The sequence below is a fragment of the Nelumbo lutea genome, chromosome 1 (assembly GCF_056320005.1).
Source record: "Nelumbo lutea isolate HS-2025 chromosome 1, American lotus-T2T, whole genome shotgun sequence".
Lineage (NCBI taxonomy): Eukaryota > Viridiplantae > Streptophyta > Magnoliopsida > Proteales > Nelumbonaceae > Nelumbo > Nelumbo lutea.
Window position 1 is genome coordinate 12,344,086 of NC_142684.1, and position 19,554 is coordinate 12,363,639.

At 38.3% G+C, this 19,554-nt stretch overlaps 1 protein-coding gene across 37 annotated transcripts in view; it reads left to right on the forward strand.

The window, feature by feature from the left end:
- Window positions 1-19,554, forward strand: part of LOC148873551 (putative cyclic nucleotide-gated ion channel 5) — a 124,917-nt gene that overhangs the window by 80,211 nt on the left and 25,152 nt on the right. For 32 of the 37 annotated variants that reach the window (XM_088964112.1, XM_088964128.1, XM_088964095.1 and 29 more), the window contains 3 exons: window positions 2,785-2,997; window positions 4,241-4,557; window positions 15,009-15,120. In XM_088964112.1, coding sequence (XP_088820238.1) covers window positions 2,785-2,997; window positions 4,241-4,557; window positions 15,009-15,120 — 642 coding nt within the window. The remainder of the gene's footprint in view (window positions 1-2,784; window positions 2,998-4,240; window positions 4,558-15,008; window positions 15,121-19,554) is intronic. The other 5 variants (XM_088964107.1, XM_088964117.1, XM_088964123.1 and 2 more) reach the window with 2 other exon arrangements.

A 19,554-nucleotide genomic window follows, 5' to 3' on the forward strand; every position in this document is an offset into this window, starting at 1 on the left:
CCTACACTCCTCAGATTGTACTAAAGCATTGACCTCCTAGACTGAAAGGAGATCCTTCCCAAAATTTGTACCTTGATTGATTTATACATGGGGTTCAACCCCAAAAGCAAGACAAATACCTGTTGTTGGGAGACAAGAGATTTATAAGCTTTTACATCTTCATCACATTTCCAATCCACATTTTGATAATGATCCAACTCCTTCCAAATCAAAGTCAAATCTGAGCAATACACAAAGAGACTCCTCTCCCCCTACTTACAAGTAGATGATTCAGCTTGCAATTGGTATGTTTTTGTATAGTGTTTCTGCTCCAAATAGGTAGATTCTCTTGGTTCCATTTGTCATGTTCAGCACTTCGATATAACCTATTTTTCCCCTTACCATTGATATAACCTATTTTCCCCCTGCAATAATGTAAAGCTTAATTCTGTTACACCACTCAAGGTAGTTAAGTCCATCAAACGGAATTACAACCATAGAGAAATTCATATCCAACCCCCACTCAATCCATTTTGGTTAGAGGAAACACCAAAAATTGTAGAATTGAAGTCCATAGAGAAATTCATATTCAGCCACAAACTCAGTTGATGGGTCACACAAGTCACTTTTAATACAAGCCAGCACTAAGGAAAAACAAGAATTGAAGTCCACAGGAATTATTTCACCATCTGAGCACAAAGCAACACAACTAAACCAATGACAGCAATTGTTTTTCAAATCTAAACAAGTCCGACGACCACAGTCCAGCCCCACTCTAGGTTATTTGATCACCACGATCACAAAAAAGAATATACTACTGCTGCCGCACCAAAAAACAGGTCACACCATACCTACGACTGCTCATACCTGATCACAGAGGATAACATGATCCACATAAGAGGTTCACCAGACCTACAACTACTCATACCTGGTCACGAAGGATTACACAATCCACATACAGACGTTGGGAACTGTTAAATCCCCTCGCAGCATTCAGCACCTTGTCCTTAGAGCTTTTATTTCTTGGCACACAACCAAGAAAAATAGGAAAAAAGAAAACATTTCACCTAGACCAATCGCAGGTGAGTTTCTTGAGTCTTAGTCTAGGAAAAACAGCAAGTGAAGGGAGAAACAAGAGCAGAAAAATATGAGAGCTTAAAAACAGAACTGGCAGGGAAAAATTACAAAGAAGTCCCTGTGGCCTAAGTAATAACAAATGTCAACAGTTAACATGTATATTTAATAGGTAATGATATTAAAGCATTTCATTAGATGGTGCATCTTCCTGCTCTATATCCAACCAAAAGCTACAAAGAGTGACCATTTACAGATTTTCGTACATGGCTATCACTTTAGCAAGATGATCTGCTATTGCATTATCTGACCTTGTAACAAAGACAATGAACTGGGAGGAAAGGAAAAGGTGCTTCTTTATTTCAAACCATTCACTGGCCTATTGAGGTAAATCAATTTCTACTCAAAGCCTTTTCTTGTGGTTCAATCCCCCCAAGGTGAAGGTGTTCTGTTGGGAAGTTGGTAATCAAATTATTAATACTAGTGAAAGGCTCCAAAAAAAAGTGGAAAAGCCAATGTCTCTCCCCTTGTGTGTATTCTATGCTTGAGAAGTGAGGAAAACGCTAACCATCTTTTGCATCTCCATTATGCTACTCAGCTTTGGAAACACATATTCTCTATGGAAGGGGGCATCTGAGTTTCCCAATCAGATCTTATGGAGCTGTTCAATACAAATTTAATGGCATGCAAAACCTGAAGACAGAAATTTTTATGGCAGTGTACACAGGCAACAGTGATTTGGAGTTTGTGAAACAAAACAAAATGCAAGAACTTTTGAAGGTAAAGCATTAAGGATCAAGAGGTTGATTGATCTTATTATGGTAAGGGTTGCTCATTGAATTGGTGAGTGGTGACTTTAAAGGATTCACCTTAAATGATCTTCTAATAGGGTGGAAAATAATCCAGGGGAGTCTGGAGTTGGGGTGCAATAAGAGATCATAACAGAAATATTTTGAGCTTTTCTGGCTCAATTGAACAAGGCAATTCTGTAGCTAAATGCTGGCCTTGAATGATGAGTATGAATGGTATGCAAGATGTTCAAGTGGAGGGTGACTACTATAAGCCATAATTCACTGGATGAAAAAACAAGAGGAGATTCCTTGGAGTTTCAGACCTTCAGTTAGGCAAAATTCCTATGTAGCAGTCTGAATAGCTGATTCATCTGAGTGCCTAGAAGTGCTAATGCTTTCGTTGATTTTTTAGCAAGAACAGGGGCTATAAGGGATCATATGGAGTAAGTATTACCAGGGATAGGTATCAATTTGTAACACTATTAGTTCTTATATGACTTAGCTTTATACTCCTTTGTTCTGCTGCCCACTTTCTTTGGCAGTTAGGAGTTGCTTTTAATGAAATATAAATGCTATTTATCTAAAAAAGAACTGCCAGGAAAGGCCTTCATCCATCTGATGACAACTTGGAGATCGATTTCTTTCTTAGAAGTTAAACTCTGTTTAGAGTTCCTTAAATCAAGTAGGGGCTGTGTCACAATTACTCTTAACTTCTTTTTTGTAAGTTCTCCCCATTTAAATATCCTTAATTTTTTGGGGGGAAAGTGTATTAGGTGTACCTTAATTTTTAGGAATCCCATGTTTGAGATAATTTTCAAAAAAAAAAAAACAGGTTATGTTGCATTATCTCTTTAATATTTAAATGGTTTAATGGTATTTTCTGTTTCTCATGTTTAGATTGTTGGGTGAGTTTGATTAATGACTTTTTTGTTATGTGCAGATTGTGGTATGGAAGTTTCTTCGAAGATCAAAAGGTTCAGATGTTCTGGGTACCAAACAAGCATTGCTTTTCATTGTGTTGCTTCAATATATACCCAGATTTACCCGGCTGGTACCCTTGACTGCAGAATTGAAAAGGACTGCCGGTGTCTTTGCTGAAACTGCCTGGGCTGGTGCTGCATACTATTTGCTGTGGTATATGCTTGCTAGTCATGTAAGTTGGCATATTTTGGTCTTGGATTGTTTCAATGTGGACATGTTATTTTGGTTTATTTCTAGGGGTGATCATTTCAGCCCGGCCCTGCCCAGCCTGCACAAGCCTAACCTAGAAATTCCAGGCTTGGGTCTAGGTTTTCTGTTCAGGCCCTGCCCAACCCCGGCATATCTAAATATATGTATTTTATACATAAAGTATATACGTATATATGCTCTTTTATGTCATATTATATATTTTATATATAAATATTATACTGTGAGATTTATAATATATATATATATATATATATATATATATATATAAATGTAATATTCTATATTATATAACGTATAAAGTAAATTTAAGCCTGGGCCAGACCTAGGCCATAGCCCTTATCATAGGTGCAAATCCCAGCCTGGGCTGACCCATGCTCACCCCTATATATTTCTCTATTGTATTGAGCATATTCTCACTTCTTTCTTATCTAAGAGCATTCTGGTCTTTTTATCCTTTAATATTTATATAAATATAGAATAGGATGCTGATGCCCCATTCTTGTTACAAGTTTGTTAGATCTAAGACCAATGTTTTAAAACACAGAGGCATGATGTGAGGCGTTCCACTACCTAGAGGTGTGAGGCGTAGTTCAGAATGTAAGAGATGTAAGCCTCCCAAACACAAGGAGGCACAAACCTCCTTCAGATGAGGAGGAGGAGGAAGAAGAGGAAGGAGGATCTCATTTTTATTTATTTTTAATAAAAATATTTCCTTCCATTTCCTTTTCTTTTCTTTCTTTTCTCTTTTTTTCTTCACTTTCTTTCTTTTTCTATCCCTTCCTTTTCTTTTCTTTTCCTTTCCTTTCCTTTCCTTTATTTTCTTTCCTTTTTCTTTTTTTTGTTTGTCTCTATATATGAGGGGTGTGTGAGGCCCATGAGTTATATGCCTCTAGATGATATTTCTGGCATGTTTCTTATATTTAGATGACCAGCATTTCCTACTAGTAAGTTCAGAGATGATCTCTAGGGTCCTCTAATTTGGTTTGTATCTACAATAACAAATCTAGGAATGAGCCTGTCACCGAAGTACTAACCAACTGAATTTTTTGCCTGTGAGTTAAGTTGCTAAACTCTAGGCACTTGCCATTCATCATATAATTTCATGGATCCGCTCTTGCCTTTTGGTCTAATGAGCTAAATTGCAGTCAATATGCTCTTAAATTTTATGGAGCACATCTGACCTATACTAGATGTAATATCCACAGATAGTTGGAGCTTTTTGGTACTTGCTAGCTGTTGAACGCAATGATGCATGCTGGCATAAAGCTTGTATTACTAATACAGTTGGAAATGTAACTTGCAACACAAATTACTTGTATTGTGGCAACCGGCATATGCAAGGCTACAGTGAATGGCAACAAATCAGTACAGATGTTCTTAATAGAGCTTGTTCTGCAGAAGGTGACGATCCACCATTTAACTTTGGAATCTATACACTGGCTTTGACCTCTGGTATTGTCACATCCAGGAACTTCCCAACCAAATTCTGCTTTTGTTTGTGGTGGGGTCTACAAAACTTGAGGTAATTCACCCTCTTGTTCATTTATTTCTTTCTGTTATTCTACAAGACTCAATTTTGGGATATTTAGGAGTGTTATCCATTAGAAAATTCTATATTACCTTTTTGGTTAATTAGGATCAAAGATACCATTGCAGTAGAATGTAAGGTTGGTCTATGCCAATAGTAGAGTTTTTCCTATAGATTTCTGGGATGCTAGTTGTTGACATGACACCTGCACAAATATGTAATGAATGCATAATTGGACATTCTGGGCTTATAAACCTTTATTTATTTCTAAAATTACAAGTAGGTAAATGCACAGCATTGCTGTTTAGGTGTTACCTGGGACATTTATTCTTTTCTTATATTTGGTAATTTCTGAAGTGCAGAAACACAAATATTTGGATGTCTACTTACATGGGTATATTGTTATATAGCATTATCTACATTTCATGATTTTAAGGGCCTGTCATGTCTGAATCGGGAACCTCATCTCTTTGTTTAAAATCATGTTGAAGAGATGTTGAAGAAGAAGAAGAAGTGTCGAGAATGCTTTTTGTGGCACTGTTCACACCAAGAGACTTTTCATTTCTTCTTCATAAGCAAAATTACAAAGGTGCCCTTGAATGGGCACCCAAATACAAAAACACAAAAGGACAGAAATGCCATCACACTCTTAACACTCCCCCTCAAGCTGAGCATAGATATTTATCATGCCCAGCTTGTTCAAATTGTTGTCGAGCTTTGATTTGGGAACACCTTTAGTAAGACAATCAGCCAATTGGTCTTCAGACCTCACATAAGGTAGACAAATCTCTCTACTGGCAACTCTTTCTCTAATGAAATGTCGATCAACTTCTATATGCTTTGTACGATTATGTTGAATAGGGTTGTGGGCTATGCTTATGGCAGCTTGGTTGTCACAATATAATACCATTGGAGTATCAATTTGCACTACCATTTCTGTCAACAAGTTCTTCAACCACAACAATTCTGAGACTCCATGTGCCATAGCTTTGTGCTCTGCCTCTGTACTGGATTGAGCATAACCAATTGCTTGTTACTTCTCCAAGATACAACATTACCACCCACCAAAGTACAAAAGCCAGAAGTAAGAAGCAGTATGAATACAATATCCCCTTTCTTGGACATCCCTTCAAATAGGCAAGTATTCTATTCACTGCTTGCATATGAAATGATCTAGGCTTGTGCATGTATTGGCTGACCACACTCACAGCATATGATATATCTGGTCTAGTCAGACACAAGTAGAGAAGGCGACTAACAAGTGAAGAAGAACATCTCCATCATCAACTCCCAGCTTATATTGGGATCAATTGGAGTTCCATCCGGTTTACAATCCAATTTTCCTACCTCCCGAAGCAAATCAAGGACATATTTCTTCTGAGAAATATAAATGCCCCTCTTTGACCTTGCTACCTCAATCCCTAGGAAACACCGGAGATTTCCAAGATCCTTAATTTCAAATTCAGTGGCAAGGAAAGACTTCAGTTCAGCAATCCCAGAGGTATCATCCCTTATGATAACAATATCATCAACATATACAATAAACATAGTTATTTTTCCATTTGCTCTCCTAATAAATAGGGTATGGTCAACTTGTGACTGTGAGAAGTAAACTTTTAAGACATCTTTCCTGAATCTGTTAAACCAAGCTTGAGGGAACTATTTAAGGCCATAAAGGGATTTCTTCAAACAACAAACCTTTCCTTCACTCCTAGGGATGTTCACTCCTAGAGGAAGTTCCATGTAAACTTCTTCCTGAAGGTCTCCATTAAGGAAGGCATTCTTAACATTCATTTGATACAAGGGCCAAGAATAGTGGGTAGCAAGAAACATGATAACTCGGATTGAATTCATCTTGGCTACTGACGCAAATGTTTCCTAGTAATCAATGCCATAGGACTGGGTGTACCCTTTTGCCACAAGTCAAGCTTTGTACATTTCAATTGAGCCATCAGCTTTATGCTTCACTGTGTAAACCCACTTGCATCCAATAGGAATTTTGCCTTCTGGAAGAGAAACAATTTCCCATGTCTGGTTTTTTTTTGAGTGCCTCCATTTCCTAGTTCATAGCATCCTTCCAATGAGAAAACTACATTGCCTCAATAACATTGTAAGGGATAAAAACAGAAGCAATAGAACAGATATAGGCACAATAAGAGGGTGACTAAGTATCATAAGAGACATAGTTTGAGATAGGATACTTAGCACATGTTCGTCTTGCTTTACAAATTGCAATAGGAAGGTTGAGGTCAGAATCTGCAAGAGGAGGCTCAACAATAGATTCAACACAAGCATTGGAAACAGAAAGAGGTTCAGAATCCAAATTACCTGAGTCCAGGAGGTCAAATTCTAATGGAGATTCAACCTTTGGAGTATCCTCTTTCTTCGTCTGACGAACCATTGATGTCAAGACCGAGGAATAGGAGGAGGCACGAGAGGACTACTACAACCATAGGGAGGAGGAGGAGGAGAAGGAGAAGGATTGACAACATCAATTGCAGGAATCGGCATACAAAAGGGAGTCCGATCTTCATTAACATCCTCCCCCTAAAGAGAAGGATGAGAGATAGAGAAGAAGGGAGTAGACTCAAAGAATGTGATATCTTTGGACACTTACCTTTTTCCAGAACAAGGGTCACAACAATGATACCTCTTTTGAACTGAAGAATATCCCAAGAAGACACACTTGATAGACTTTGGATCAAATTTCAACCTAGAAGGACTCATGTCATGGACGAAGCAAACACACCCAAAAACCTTAGGAGGAAGATGGAATGTATCCTCATCAAGAAAAAGAAGTTGATGAGGAGACTGGAGATGCAGGGTCTGCGAGGGAAGTCTGTTAATAAGATATATAGCTGTTTGAGCAACATCCCCCCAAAACCTAGTTGGAACATGCATCTGGAATAACAAGCCTCTGGCAACTTCAATCACATGTTTGTTTTTCCTCTCTGATACCCCATTTTGTTGGGGAGTATGAGGGCAAGAACTTTGGTGAATCACTCCTTTTTCTTCAAGGAAGGTTTGTAAGTGCTTCTCAAAGTACTCCTTGGCATTGTCAGATCTAATAATCTTAATCTTCTTCTCGATCTGTGTCTCCACCATACTAAAGAAACCTTTCACAATTGAAGGAACTTCATCTCAGCTCCTCATCCAATACAACCAAGTATACTGCAAGTAGTCATCAACAAAGAAAATGAAATATTTGTAGCCACCCATACATAGAATACAATAAGGTAAACATCAGTATGTATTAAATGAAAAGCAACATTACTTCTTTTGTTACTTGCAAAAAAGGTTGTTCTAGAACTAGACAAGGACTCAAGCAAACTAGGAAACAAAAACTGCAAGAAACCAAAAGACACATGCCAAGACAATGATGCCACAATTTCAATTTACTTAGTTTCTCATCAGGACAAGACACAAACTAACACATCAACCCTAACATTGGAAACTAATCAAGAAGATAAACTCCATCGGCTTCATGTCCATTGCCGATCGTGTTCCCCGTACTCAGGTCCTGAAAGACACAATGAGATGGAAAGAAGGTTACAGAGCAATTATGAGACTTTGTAAGAGAACTAACAGATAAGAGATTTCTATGCAATTGTGGAACATGGAGTACAGAGTTCAAAGAAAGGCTATTGGTAAATTTAACTTCATCCAAACCCAATATTGGGATTTGGGATCATTGGCAACGGTAATCGTACCTTTCCCTGAAAAAAAGTTCAAGTGGTAAAGCAGGAAGGCATACCAATCATATGATCACTAGCTCCTGTGTCAATTGTCCAAGAGCTAGAGGGTGCGACATGACACGCAAGTGCAGTACCTGATTTTGCAAAGGCTCTAGAAGAAGCATTTGAACCAGTAGATGTAGGCAACCTACTCTTTTCAAGATGGAGTAAGATGCCTCTCAATTTTTCCATCACATCAGAGGTGTCATGAGTAGATGCCGGAGTAGGAGGATTTCCCTCAAGCGTGTGAGTCTGAGAATCTTGACTTGTAGTAGCAACATGAGCATTTACTTTCTTTCCAGTTTTAAGCTTCTCAGGTTTCAGGTGGGGATTTAGTTTCCAGCATCTATCCTTGGTATGCTTCGGCTTCTTATAGTATTCACAAAATACCTCTTCGTGTTTACCAAAACTCTGCTTAGGCTTTGTGGACACAAGAGTAGTGTGCTCACCTACAGACACTTGCATTATAGCATTCCTCCTACTCTCTTCATTCTGTACAAGAGAATATGCTATGGGGAGTGACAAAATATTAGCACTAAGGATGTGTTGCCTAGTGAAGTCATAATCAGCATTCAGCCCAACAAGAAAATCGAAAACTCGAGTTTTTTCAATGTACTTCCTGTATTGTTCAACATCAACAAGATCTTTCCACTCCAAAGCCTCAAGATGGTCAATTTCTTCCCAAATTGATTGTAAGGAGGAGAAATACATGGCCACTGATTTCTCCCCTTTGTCGCATATTACATTCTTCTCTTTGCAACCGATAGATTCTAGCAGTGTTTTTCGCTTGAGATTAAGTTGTAGTTAGTATGTCCCAAATATCTTTAGCTGTTGGAAGGAACATATAGTTACGGGTGACGTGTGGTTGCATAGAGCATACAAGCCATGACATAACCAACAAATTATCCTGCTCCCATTTGGAATAGTGTGGATCTTCAGGCTTCCGCTTAGCTTCCTTATTGGTAATAAATCCAAGCTTACCTCTTCCACCAATTGTAAGCTTGGCTGATTGAGACCATTCAAGAAAATTTGTCGCATCAAGTTTTACAGTAGTAATTTGTCCTCTAGCATTGTCATTGCTTCCTGGGAGAACATAGGTAGGTATGCGAACGTCTTTGTATGAGTCCATTGATCACAACCCCTTGCAAAAAAATTCTCACCAGTACCACAGTCTTCCAACAACAGCTAAACTCCCAGACACCTTTTCCAGGTTAGACATGAGTTACAACAAAAAACCTTGGAAAAATAGGTACTAGAGGCAAAATATGGGAAGAAAAAAATTCCCAAAAAAAATTTAGGGCTCTAAAAAATTTAGGACTACTTCCTACAGTCCCAAGGGTTTATCACGACTCAAACACAAGAGGTTTCAGTAGTAACCAATCCACCATACGAGCATGCAAGCCCTAAATTCCAGATCTGGATTTTTCGCCAATTTTCATCTGAAAAATCCAAAACAACTTCAAACCACCATGAAACTTATACCAAAATTCCCCTAAAATCAGGGAGAATCAGTGACCATCAAAAACCTATGAAGATGCTACCGACTGTACGAACTGCTGATGTCAACCGGCGGCATGCTGACGTCAGCAGATCTGTTTGTGAATCACGACCAACAAAAAAGAGTTTTCTTGATCGTGTCGAGAATGCTTGGTGTGGCACTGTTCACACCAAGAGACTTTTCATTTCTTCTTCATAAACAAAATTACAAAGGTGCCCTTGAATAGGCACCCAAATACAAGACACAAAGGGATAGAAATGCCCTCATGCTCTTAACAAAGGGCCTGACATGTCTGAATCGGAAACCTCATCTCTTTGTTTAAAATCATGTTAGTTATCCACTACATGGGTCTACACAGCTATAGAGGATGCACATGTAAGGGTCCAATTTTATGAGTTTGAAGTAGGGGAGCACATTGTTTTTGGGACCATAGGATGCATAATTGTAATCTAAGGCCAAAACATGGCTCCCATGTAAGATAGTGCATATGCCAAAGATTAGTGTGAACAACTGAGGTTGGGGGTAACTGTCTGTCCCTTGCAAGGCTTTTATCACAATTAGCTCTTTTCCAAAATGTTTGATTGAATGGTCATAACCATCCTATTATTACAATGGATGCAACATCTGATGGGATGAGAGATCCATCATATGGATGGCCGAACCCTACAGGAAGGTTGGGCGAAATTTCAAAAATTTCTCTCCCCCATCTGGGAATCGCATTCCCTATTTTAGAAAACTGCATTTTCAAGGATCAATCTTGAACGCAAAACCGGACTAGATCTGAAACCAAAAGGGAGCAGAAGGATATACCTAATACGAAGTAGCAGTAACTCCCAATGAAGGTGTTCACACCCAAGAAGAAGACCAAATCCTGCTTCCACTAAAGATGGCACAGTGTATGATGAAGCAGAATCAGCAGGATGGCTCTTCAGCAAGAACCAAGATTCTTTAGCAAGAATTGAACAGGGGCTGGTGATCACGACTTCAAATTGTTTCTTCAACCAAGAAACAGTATCTAGAACCTCTCTTGATCAATTCCACAAGAGGAAATCAAACTGGGTAGGGATGGCAAGGATAGGAGAGAATTCTACAGGTTGTTGCGTTGTATAACTGAGGAATTTGCCCCCTATTTATAGTCTTCTTTGGATCAGCCTCCTAATCTAATTAAGAGAGAGTTTCTTGATCTAAATCTGATATTTGGATCTGGACTCTTAAATGGATAAGACTTATCTTATCCTTTCGGCTAATCCTAATTAGATTATAAATCAGATCTTGCCTCCTTTTAAACAACTAATTTAAGCCCAGTTCGAATTGGGCTTTAGGCCCATTAAGCTTATGTGCTCACTTACCCCTTAACCTGCTGCCTAGTTGGCTCTCTTTGTATGGCATGGGACCCAAACATTGATCTACACATCAGTCACATGGGTTCAGCCCAGCCTTTGTTACAAGGCCTGGCCGAATTCATTATAGGAGACAGTGAACCCCTGAGTCCATCACCAAGGGCTCTTAATGGGCCCAACATTTACACTAAATGGTCATTGGGTCCAACCACCTTATGAAAACCCAAGGATTATGGGCAGATGCAAGATTAGCCCATCAGGTATTACCCTCAGTGATCTTACACTTAACCTCTCAGCCCATAATGATCAAACACTGCCCGACAAGAGATGACCTCTCCCTTGGCTACAAGGAACAGTGCTGCACTCTTTACTCACATGGATCCTGGGAATTAAAACCTTTTGCAAACATTTTGAAACCATAATATATATAAGTATATCGTCGCTATATAAATATATTTTGCAAAAACAAATTTCAACGGTTGAAATCAACTGCCGGCATTTTAGGTTTCCATCAGAGAGAGTGCATCCCCGATCATTCACTTTGTCCGACAAAGGGGCTGATCCTGTCACTATGATCACCCACTCAGACGAATTCTCTGACTGTCCCAACATACCCAGGTTTTGACCCCTCTAAGGATCTCACTGATTGGCATATCAAAGACAGCCCGATCCGACACCTAGTGCAATACCATTATCAAGTCTAGGGGTCAGGTGTAACATTCTAGTTTTGCCCATCAATCTCCAAGGTCCAGAGCAATACTGGAATTTGGTCTGGTTCAAGATTTCAAGAAAACCCACACTACATGTACCTCAGGTCTCACCCTGGCAGTTGAGATAAGCCACCCAACCAACTTGGTGGCACATGAGTGTTAGCCTTGGCAAGATAAATCTCCCCAGATCTATCCAATGGCTATGAAGATTCTAAAGTAACACGAGTCTCATAAGTGTCCAGTTTAAAGGTATTACACAAAAACACACCACAATGATATGAATCAATTATGTATTTTATTCTTTTACAATAAATGTCAAAAGATACATCAATCTGATTGGAGCTAAGGGCATAACTGTCTAATAACATGGGCAGGTTGGGTTAGTTTCTGAGTTTGCACATCCGCAACCATAATAGTTATGTTCCTAGCCTGGGGCTGGGCCCGACCAAAGATCAAGACAAACTTCTAGAAGAACTGAAGAAGCCTGACCTGGTCTAGATCCTAGCATAACTTACGCTCGGAATGGGTTGGATAAGGCCTGTTTGCTGGGAAGGTTAGTAGGATTTGAAAATTTATTCTTTGTCAACTCAATTCATGTGGCAAACTCAACTAATTTCTCTTACCATTCCACAAGAGGTACCAATAAAATGAAGGGTCCCACTACTAAGTACTAACCAACCCAATTTTATTAGGCGAAGGATGAGCATACCTTGTCATTGACAAGGGGTAAAAAATTGGGTATGTTACCCACTTTAAAAACAATCAGGAAATATAGAAAGAGAAAAAGAAGCATGGATCAGACCTTATAACAAATCCATCTAATACAACAAGCAACACAGCCAAGGAAAACCTGAAAGTCATCATCAACGGAGGAATAACACCTCCTCAGTATGACATAGCTCCTGATAAACCAAGAGATCTCTCCCTTGGATCATTGCATGCATATCATAACCCCTAGTGCTCCGAATTCCCAAGGAGCAGCTACCAAAGTTCATCTTAACTACACTTTGGGAAGGAGGGTGAGGAGCTGCTTTTGTGGTTGATCTGGGAAAAAAAAAGGAAAAAAACATATCTGGTGCTGATCCAATATAAAGTGATTAATCGATGTTTCAATCTGGACTTCCTTTCTGAGAAAATTGTTGCATTTATTTCCTCTCATAGTGTTTTCATAAAACAGCCACCTGAAGACAATGCTACTTAATCTTTCTCCTAGCTAGAGGTGAATTGGAAGATGCCTCAAACATAGTCAAACTAGCTGTTGGAGGCTGCCATTGAACACCAATAGAAAAGAAAGTATTTCCAAAAAACAGTAGAAACATTCATCCTCCATGATTCTGACGTAGGAATATGTAATAACCAGGTTCAGTTTAACACTTATCACCTTGGATTTTCAGTCTCTACAGCATAATCCACATTATGAAAGCAGAAGCTAGTTTGGGACTGAATTTCAAAAAGGAACACCCAAAAATTTGCAATAGAGACAACCAATCTTTCGACCGATAAAAAAGATCTATCTTAGAAGCCAATATATTTGTGAATATCAAACTACAAAAAACTTTGTGGATCTGTACCTTCTCTATTGATTTGAAGAACTGACCTGTTTGTATCCCTTTTTTGGCTTTGTTTCATAGATGTGAAGCCACATAAAAAGGGCAATTATCCAATGTTGGTGCTCACTATTTGGGGTATTGGGAGGGATAGACTGGATATGGACCTAACCTTTGGTATTTTTTTACATAAAGCGGGCACTCTCAGGCTAGAATGTGCATTCTCATCCTTGCTAGCTTGTAATCTCACCAGTAGTCATTACACTTAAGCCGAGGAAGGATGGAGCTATTGAGCTAAACTTTTGTTTTAGCCTTCATTTCACTATTTTAGGGTTTTAAGTTTCTTGAGACAATTAGGGCTTAGATGATTAATACATTTTCGTAGGCATATATTACTAAAAAAAGATGTTTAGGAATTAAAAGATAGTTTAAGCAAACCTTCATATAATAAGACAAATGCAATTCAAGGGGTCATATTTTGGGAAGGGTGTAGGTATCAGTAGGATGCATTGAACCTTGTTATGTACAAACTTCTTGTGCACAAATTTTGAGCTAATATAAATGCTTTATAATTAAAAAAAAAAGTTTGTTATATTTAAAATGAACCTCTATAGGTAAGGCTGTAAATGGGTCAGATTTCAAAGGATTTAGCTACATCTGAATCTAATGATCTGATCGAAATCTGAATTTCGGATTTAATCTGACTCTGCTTTATTATCATTATAAAATAAAGAAAAAATAAGTTAATTATTCTTAATTTATATAGAAAAATGTATAAAATATAGAATATTATAACATCTATACATATGCATTATTATATTAACTATTATGGACTAGGACTTTTAATTGGATTGAATGAAATCAAATGTGAATCATATCCAATTACTAAACGATGTAGGTTCTAACATCCAAATTCAAGTGATTGGGTTGGATGCAAGATCGAGTGTTGGATCTTCAGAGGCCATTGACGGCCCTACCTATATGGTTGCGGTATGCTCCAGTTGGGTTGGATTAACTAAGATGTCTTCTCAGCCAGCTGCTGGGCCTAACAAGAAAATATTGTTTACAATATTTTCTTGTATAAGTTAATCACCCAATTGATAGGCAGCAATATTTTCTTGTCGTTTACAATATTTTTGCAATTTACAATCAAATGAATGGACTTGAAGTTATATAGTATGCATGTAGCTTAAGAAAGTTATACTGTCTGCATCTCCATATTTGTTCCAAATGGCTAAATGATAGGTTGGATCTGACTACAGCATGAATATCCTCAAACCAACCAGATAGTCCTCAACTCACTCCAGTATTACTATTCCCATCTATTACACTGATACTTGATAAGCATTACAATAGAAAACATTTACGGATATACTTATCCTGTTATTCAATCAATAATTACATGTATATATCCCAACAATTTTCTTGGGATAAGGATCCAACTGGTTTACAAACTGTTCTTTTGTCTAAAATTGTTCAACTGAAGTGGTGGTATTCTCTTTTTTAATTTTCCTTTCATCGGTTCATTCACATTTAAGTAACTAATAAGTTCATAGTCTGATCAATATGTTTGATACTTTGATTTACAGTCTTGACATTTCTTTTACTTTCAACAGTACTCTTGGCCAGGGGCTAGAAACCAGTACGTATCCTGGAGAGGTTATCTTTTCCATAGCACTTGCTATTTTTGGACTTATCCTGTTTGCTCTTCTAATTGGCAACATGCAGGTAAATTCAGAACCTATTTATTTGTTTACTGACTAATGGTTGTTTATGAATAATGGAAGAAAACCTTAGAGAAGGAAGAAGAAGATAGAATAAATAGAAGCAAATTGGTAGAATGGCTGCTTGGCCTTCCTCCACTACTCTTGTTAATTTATTATTAATAACAATTAACAAGTCATTGTTCTAGGACAAGAATGACCTTGATAAAATACAAGTAACATGGCTCCTTAATTGATACATATTATGCACAAAGGTGCAAGTGGCCCCAATCTACTTGAACCGACAACATTCTTCAATTTCATCTTCATAAATCCAGGTTCACAGGAGACATCGGAAAGTTAGATGTAGCTCAAGGAAACCTTTTAGTACGGGTACAACTTGTGTGACATAATGTGCCTAACCAAGCACTACTTTAGTTATACTAGATGAACGGTCAACCATAACCTGGGTAAGTATAGGTTCTGAACCCATTTTTGTATTTCTCTGTTTGTGTGTTTTATGCTTAGAAAAAAAAAGAGAGAGAGAGAGAAGGGAGAAGGAAGAGAGAAAATGCAAAATAGGTAGCAGAATCAAGAATAACTCATGCAAGTGGGACATATCGTAAGTAATAAAAACAGAATATAATGTCAAGTAAAATTACTGTATTACTCCTAGCTATGCACATGATAACACTGCTATTAGCACTAAAAACAGTAGAAAGAGGGAAGAAGAAGAGAGAAGGGAGAGGAGAAGAGGAAGAGTTGAGATCTCCAATTGGATCCAGCGGGGCCAGATTTTATTAATATATATAGGCAACAATTAAAAAACATCAAAAAGACATATTTTCCCTTGCAGCACCTACAGTGCATAAAGTTGGCTATTCTAACACTCCCCCTCAAGTTGAGACATAGATGTCAATCATGCTCAACTTGTCACATAAATCATTGCACCGCAAGTGCTGTAGACCCTTGTGAAGATATCTGCAAGTTGTCCTTCTAAGATGACATAGGGAGTGCACACTTCTCCACTAACAAGTTTCTTCCTAATAAAATGCTTGTCCACTTAAATATGTTTTGTCCTGTCATGGAGGACTAGATTAGCTATAATGTTGATGGAAGCTTTGTTGTCACAATTGAGTGACATAGGACTGTTAACTGCAAAGCCCAATTCACTTAACAGGTTCTTTATCCACGATTTCAGCAACTCCATGTGACAGCTCTATACTATGCTTCAGCACTGACCTGGCCACCACACTTTGATTTTACTTCTCCAAGTGACTAAGTTTCCTTCCACAAAAGTACAATATCCATTGTTAGACTTTTTGTCATCAATTGCCCTTGCCCAGTCAGTATCGATATACACTTCAACTTTCAAATGCCCATGCTTCTAGAATAACAAACCAGCCCTTGGAACTTCTTGAGGCATCTAAGAATCATTTCTGCAGCTTCAAAGTGTGTCTTGGGGTTATGCATGAACTGACTGAGGACACCCACAGAATAAGAAATGCCGGGCCTGGTCATGGATAGATATAAGAGTCTCCCTACAAGTCTCTAGAACTTCTTCACGTCTTTTATAGCCTCTCCCTAGCTATCACCCGACTAACGATTAGGGCCAATGTGTGAATCAATTGGTTTCACTCCTAACTTGCCTATGTCTTCTAATAGATTTAGGACATATTTCCTTTAAGAGATAAAGATGCCCTTTAGAGAGTGAACAACTTCAATCCCAAGGAAATAATGTAAGGGACCCAAATCTTTCACCCCAAATTGAGTGGTTAAGTATTCCTTCAACTTCTATATTTCAGTTTTCCAATCCCCTGTGACCACTATGTCATTAACATATACTATTAGAGCTGCAATTTTCCCATCGCCTCAAATTGAGTATGATCTGACTAACATTGTTTAAACCCCATCTGTTGTACAACCAAGTGAAACTTACTAAACCAAGCCTGAGGTGACTACTTTAACTCATATAATGATTTTTTAACATGCACACCTTTTGCTCACTACCTTTGGCACAAAAAACTGAGAGGCTGAGTCCTGTATACCTCCTCTAGATCACAATTCAATAATGCATTTTTAATGTCCAATTGGTGAAGATCCCAGTCAAGATTAGCTGCCAATGAAAGGAAGGGCAAAGGTCTCCACATAGTCCACTCCACACACCTGTGTAAACCCTTTTGCCACCAGTCTCACTTTGTACCTTTCTACTATACCATCAACCCTATACTTCACTTTGAACACTCACTTACATTCCACTGATTCTTTTCCTTCAAGAAGATCTACCAACTTCCAAGTGTCATTCTTATGCAAGGCATTAATTTCTTCCTTCATTGCATTTGTCCATTCAGGTATCAATAAAGCTTCTGCCACATTCTTAAGAACAGAAATGTTGTCAATGGAGGAAAGAAAAACACGATATGAAGGTGAAATACAATCATAAAACACAAAATGAGAGATAGGACGATTAGTAGTACAAGATCTAACACCATTTCTCTTATCAATAGGAATATCAAGATCATCAATAGCAAGTGGATCAATATTAAGAGGGTCAGGCATATCAATAGGGACAAGAGTACCCGGATGAGGAGGATCTACCTTTGGAGAATCTGATGATGTTGGCAGCATAGCTTCAAGCTCCACAGCTCTTGAACTCTGCTGGTCCTTGTGGCAACAGAGCAAAACACAAAATGGAGGAGGATCAAGAAGAGGAGGCAGGTTGAAGTACATTTCATGTGATCAGTTACTCTGGAGTCAATGATCCATGGAGATGAGGTGAAAAGGAAGCAAGTGGAACCATCTAAGCAAAAGTAGCAATGGAAGCATGAGACGATACAGCAGAAGCTATCAAACGATTGTAATCTTCCTTGGAAATGATTATAGTTTCACTTTCCGGTTGATTGTTTGGCGCCAACACTTGAGGAGTAGTAGACACACCATTTGTCAAGATTAATGATCAATTGGTAGATTTGTGAACCAAAGCTCTGCACTACCCTCAATTTGATTTTATTTCTAGCTAGCCAGGCCCTTAATGATATGTATACATCAGCTTGAGGTGGAGTGTTGAGAGGTGTATTTGATTATATCTTGGGTGGCATAATTTTGTCTTTTCCCTTTCTTTAATAAGGACATTCCGTAAGACTTTTACCACAAGAGACCTTTTCATTGAGACTTGAGAGAACTTTCTCTATACATTAAAGAAAACTTCAGATCAAACAGAAATGATTGTTTTTGGGTGTAGGAGGCGTACATGCCTAGGTTTCAGTTATTAACAGTTTTTTGGTGGTTTCCTAGACTCCCTATATCAGCAGCCTGAAGAGGGGTCTGTTTTTTTTTTTTCTGATAAATACCAAAGAGGGGTCTGTTTCAATGTTCAGACTGATCATCCCAGTTCTCTATCAGCTGTGATGATCAAGTGGTTTGATGTGGTGTAGCAGCAGCCTGATTGTGTGGTTATGAGGCTGTGCCAGCAATTCAGGTAGGTGTTTTTTTTTTTTTTTGGTTTTTCAGTGCTGAAAATTGGGTACAGTAGATTCTAGCTTTGTTTTTTATGAGTAAAGAGCTTTCTTGAGTAGCTTTTATCAGTAGCATATTAATCAACTGAAGCAGTGGCTTCATCTTATAGTGGACCTAAATCTGCTGTGGTTACAGCAAAAATTTTTTGAATTCTCAATTGACTACAATAAAGCAGTCAAGCTTAATGGTACCATTTATGTACCCTAGATGAAGCTGGTGAAAGTTTCATTGATTAGGAGAGGAAAATTAAAGTATATTAAGGAGGACCAGCCTAAGAGTGGATCTGAAGGGTACAATAAATGTTACAAGAAAATGCCCAAATCATGACATCACTATGGAATAGTATGGAGAATCATGTAAGTATTAATCTTATGTTCCTGGACATGACTAAAGACATTTGCGATCACGAGAAATAATTATACTCTGGACGGGACAATTTGCAAAGTGGGATAACTGGAATCAATCTGCAAGAAGGGGAACTTCTACAATTTGCTGAGCTTCTAGGGTATGAGGTCAGGGATTAGCCTTTAGATTATCTAGGCCTACCACTTGGAGGTAACCCCAGGTCATATGGGTTTTGGAAGCTGGTGGTGGAGAGATTTGCAAAAAATCTAGCATTGTGGAAAAGGAATTATATTTTTGGGAGGTAGAATAACTCTAATCAGAGCAACTTAGGCAAATCTCCCTTGTTACTTCCAATTCACATTTTGTATCCCAACTAGAATTGCAGGAAAACTTGAGAAGTACATGAGGGATTTCTTGTGAGACACGGGGGAGGAAAAAATGATCCATCTAGTTAAATGGGAAGAGGTCTGTAAACCAAGGAATTAGGGGGCCTTGGTTTAGGGAATTTGACTCTTAGAAATAATTGTCCTACTAGGTAAATGGTTGTGGAGATTCCCATTTGAAAGAGAGAGGCTATGGCACAAGGTAACTGAAAGCA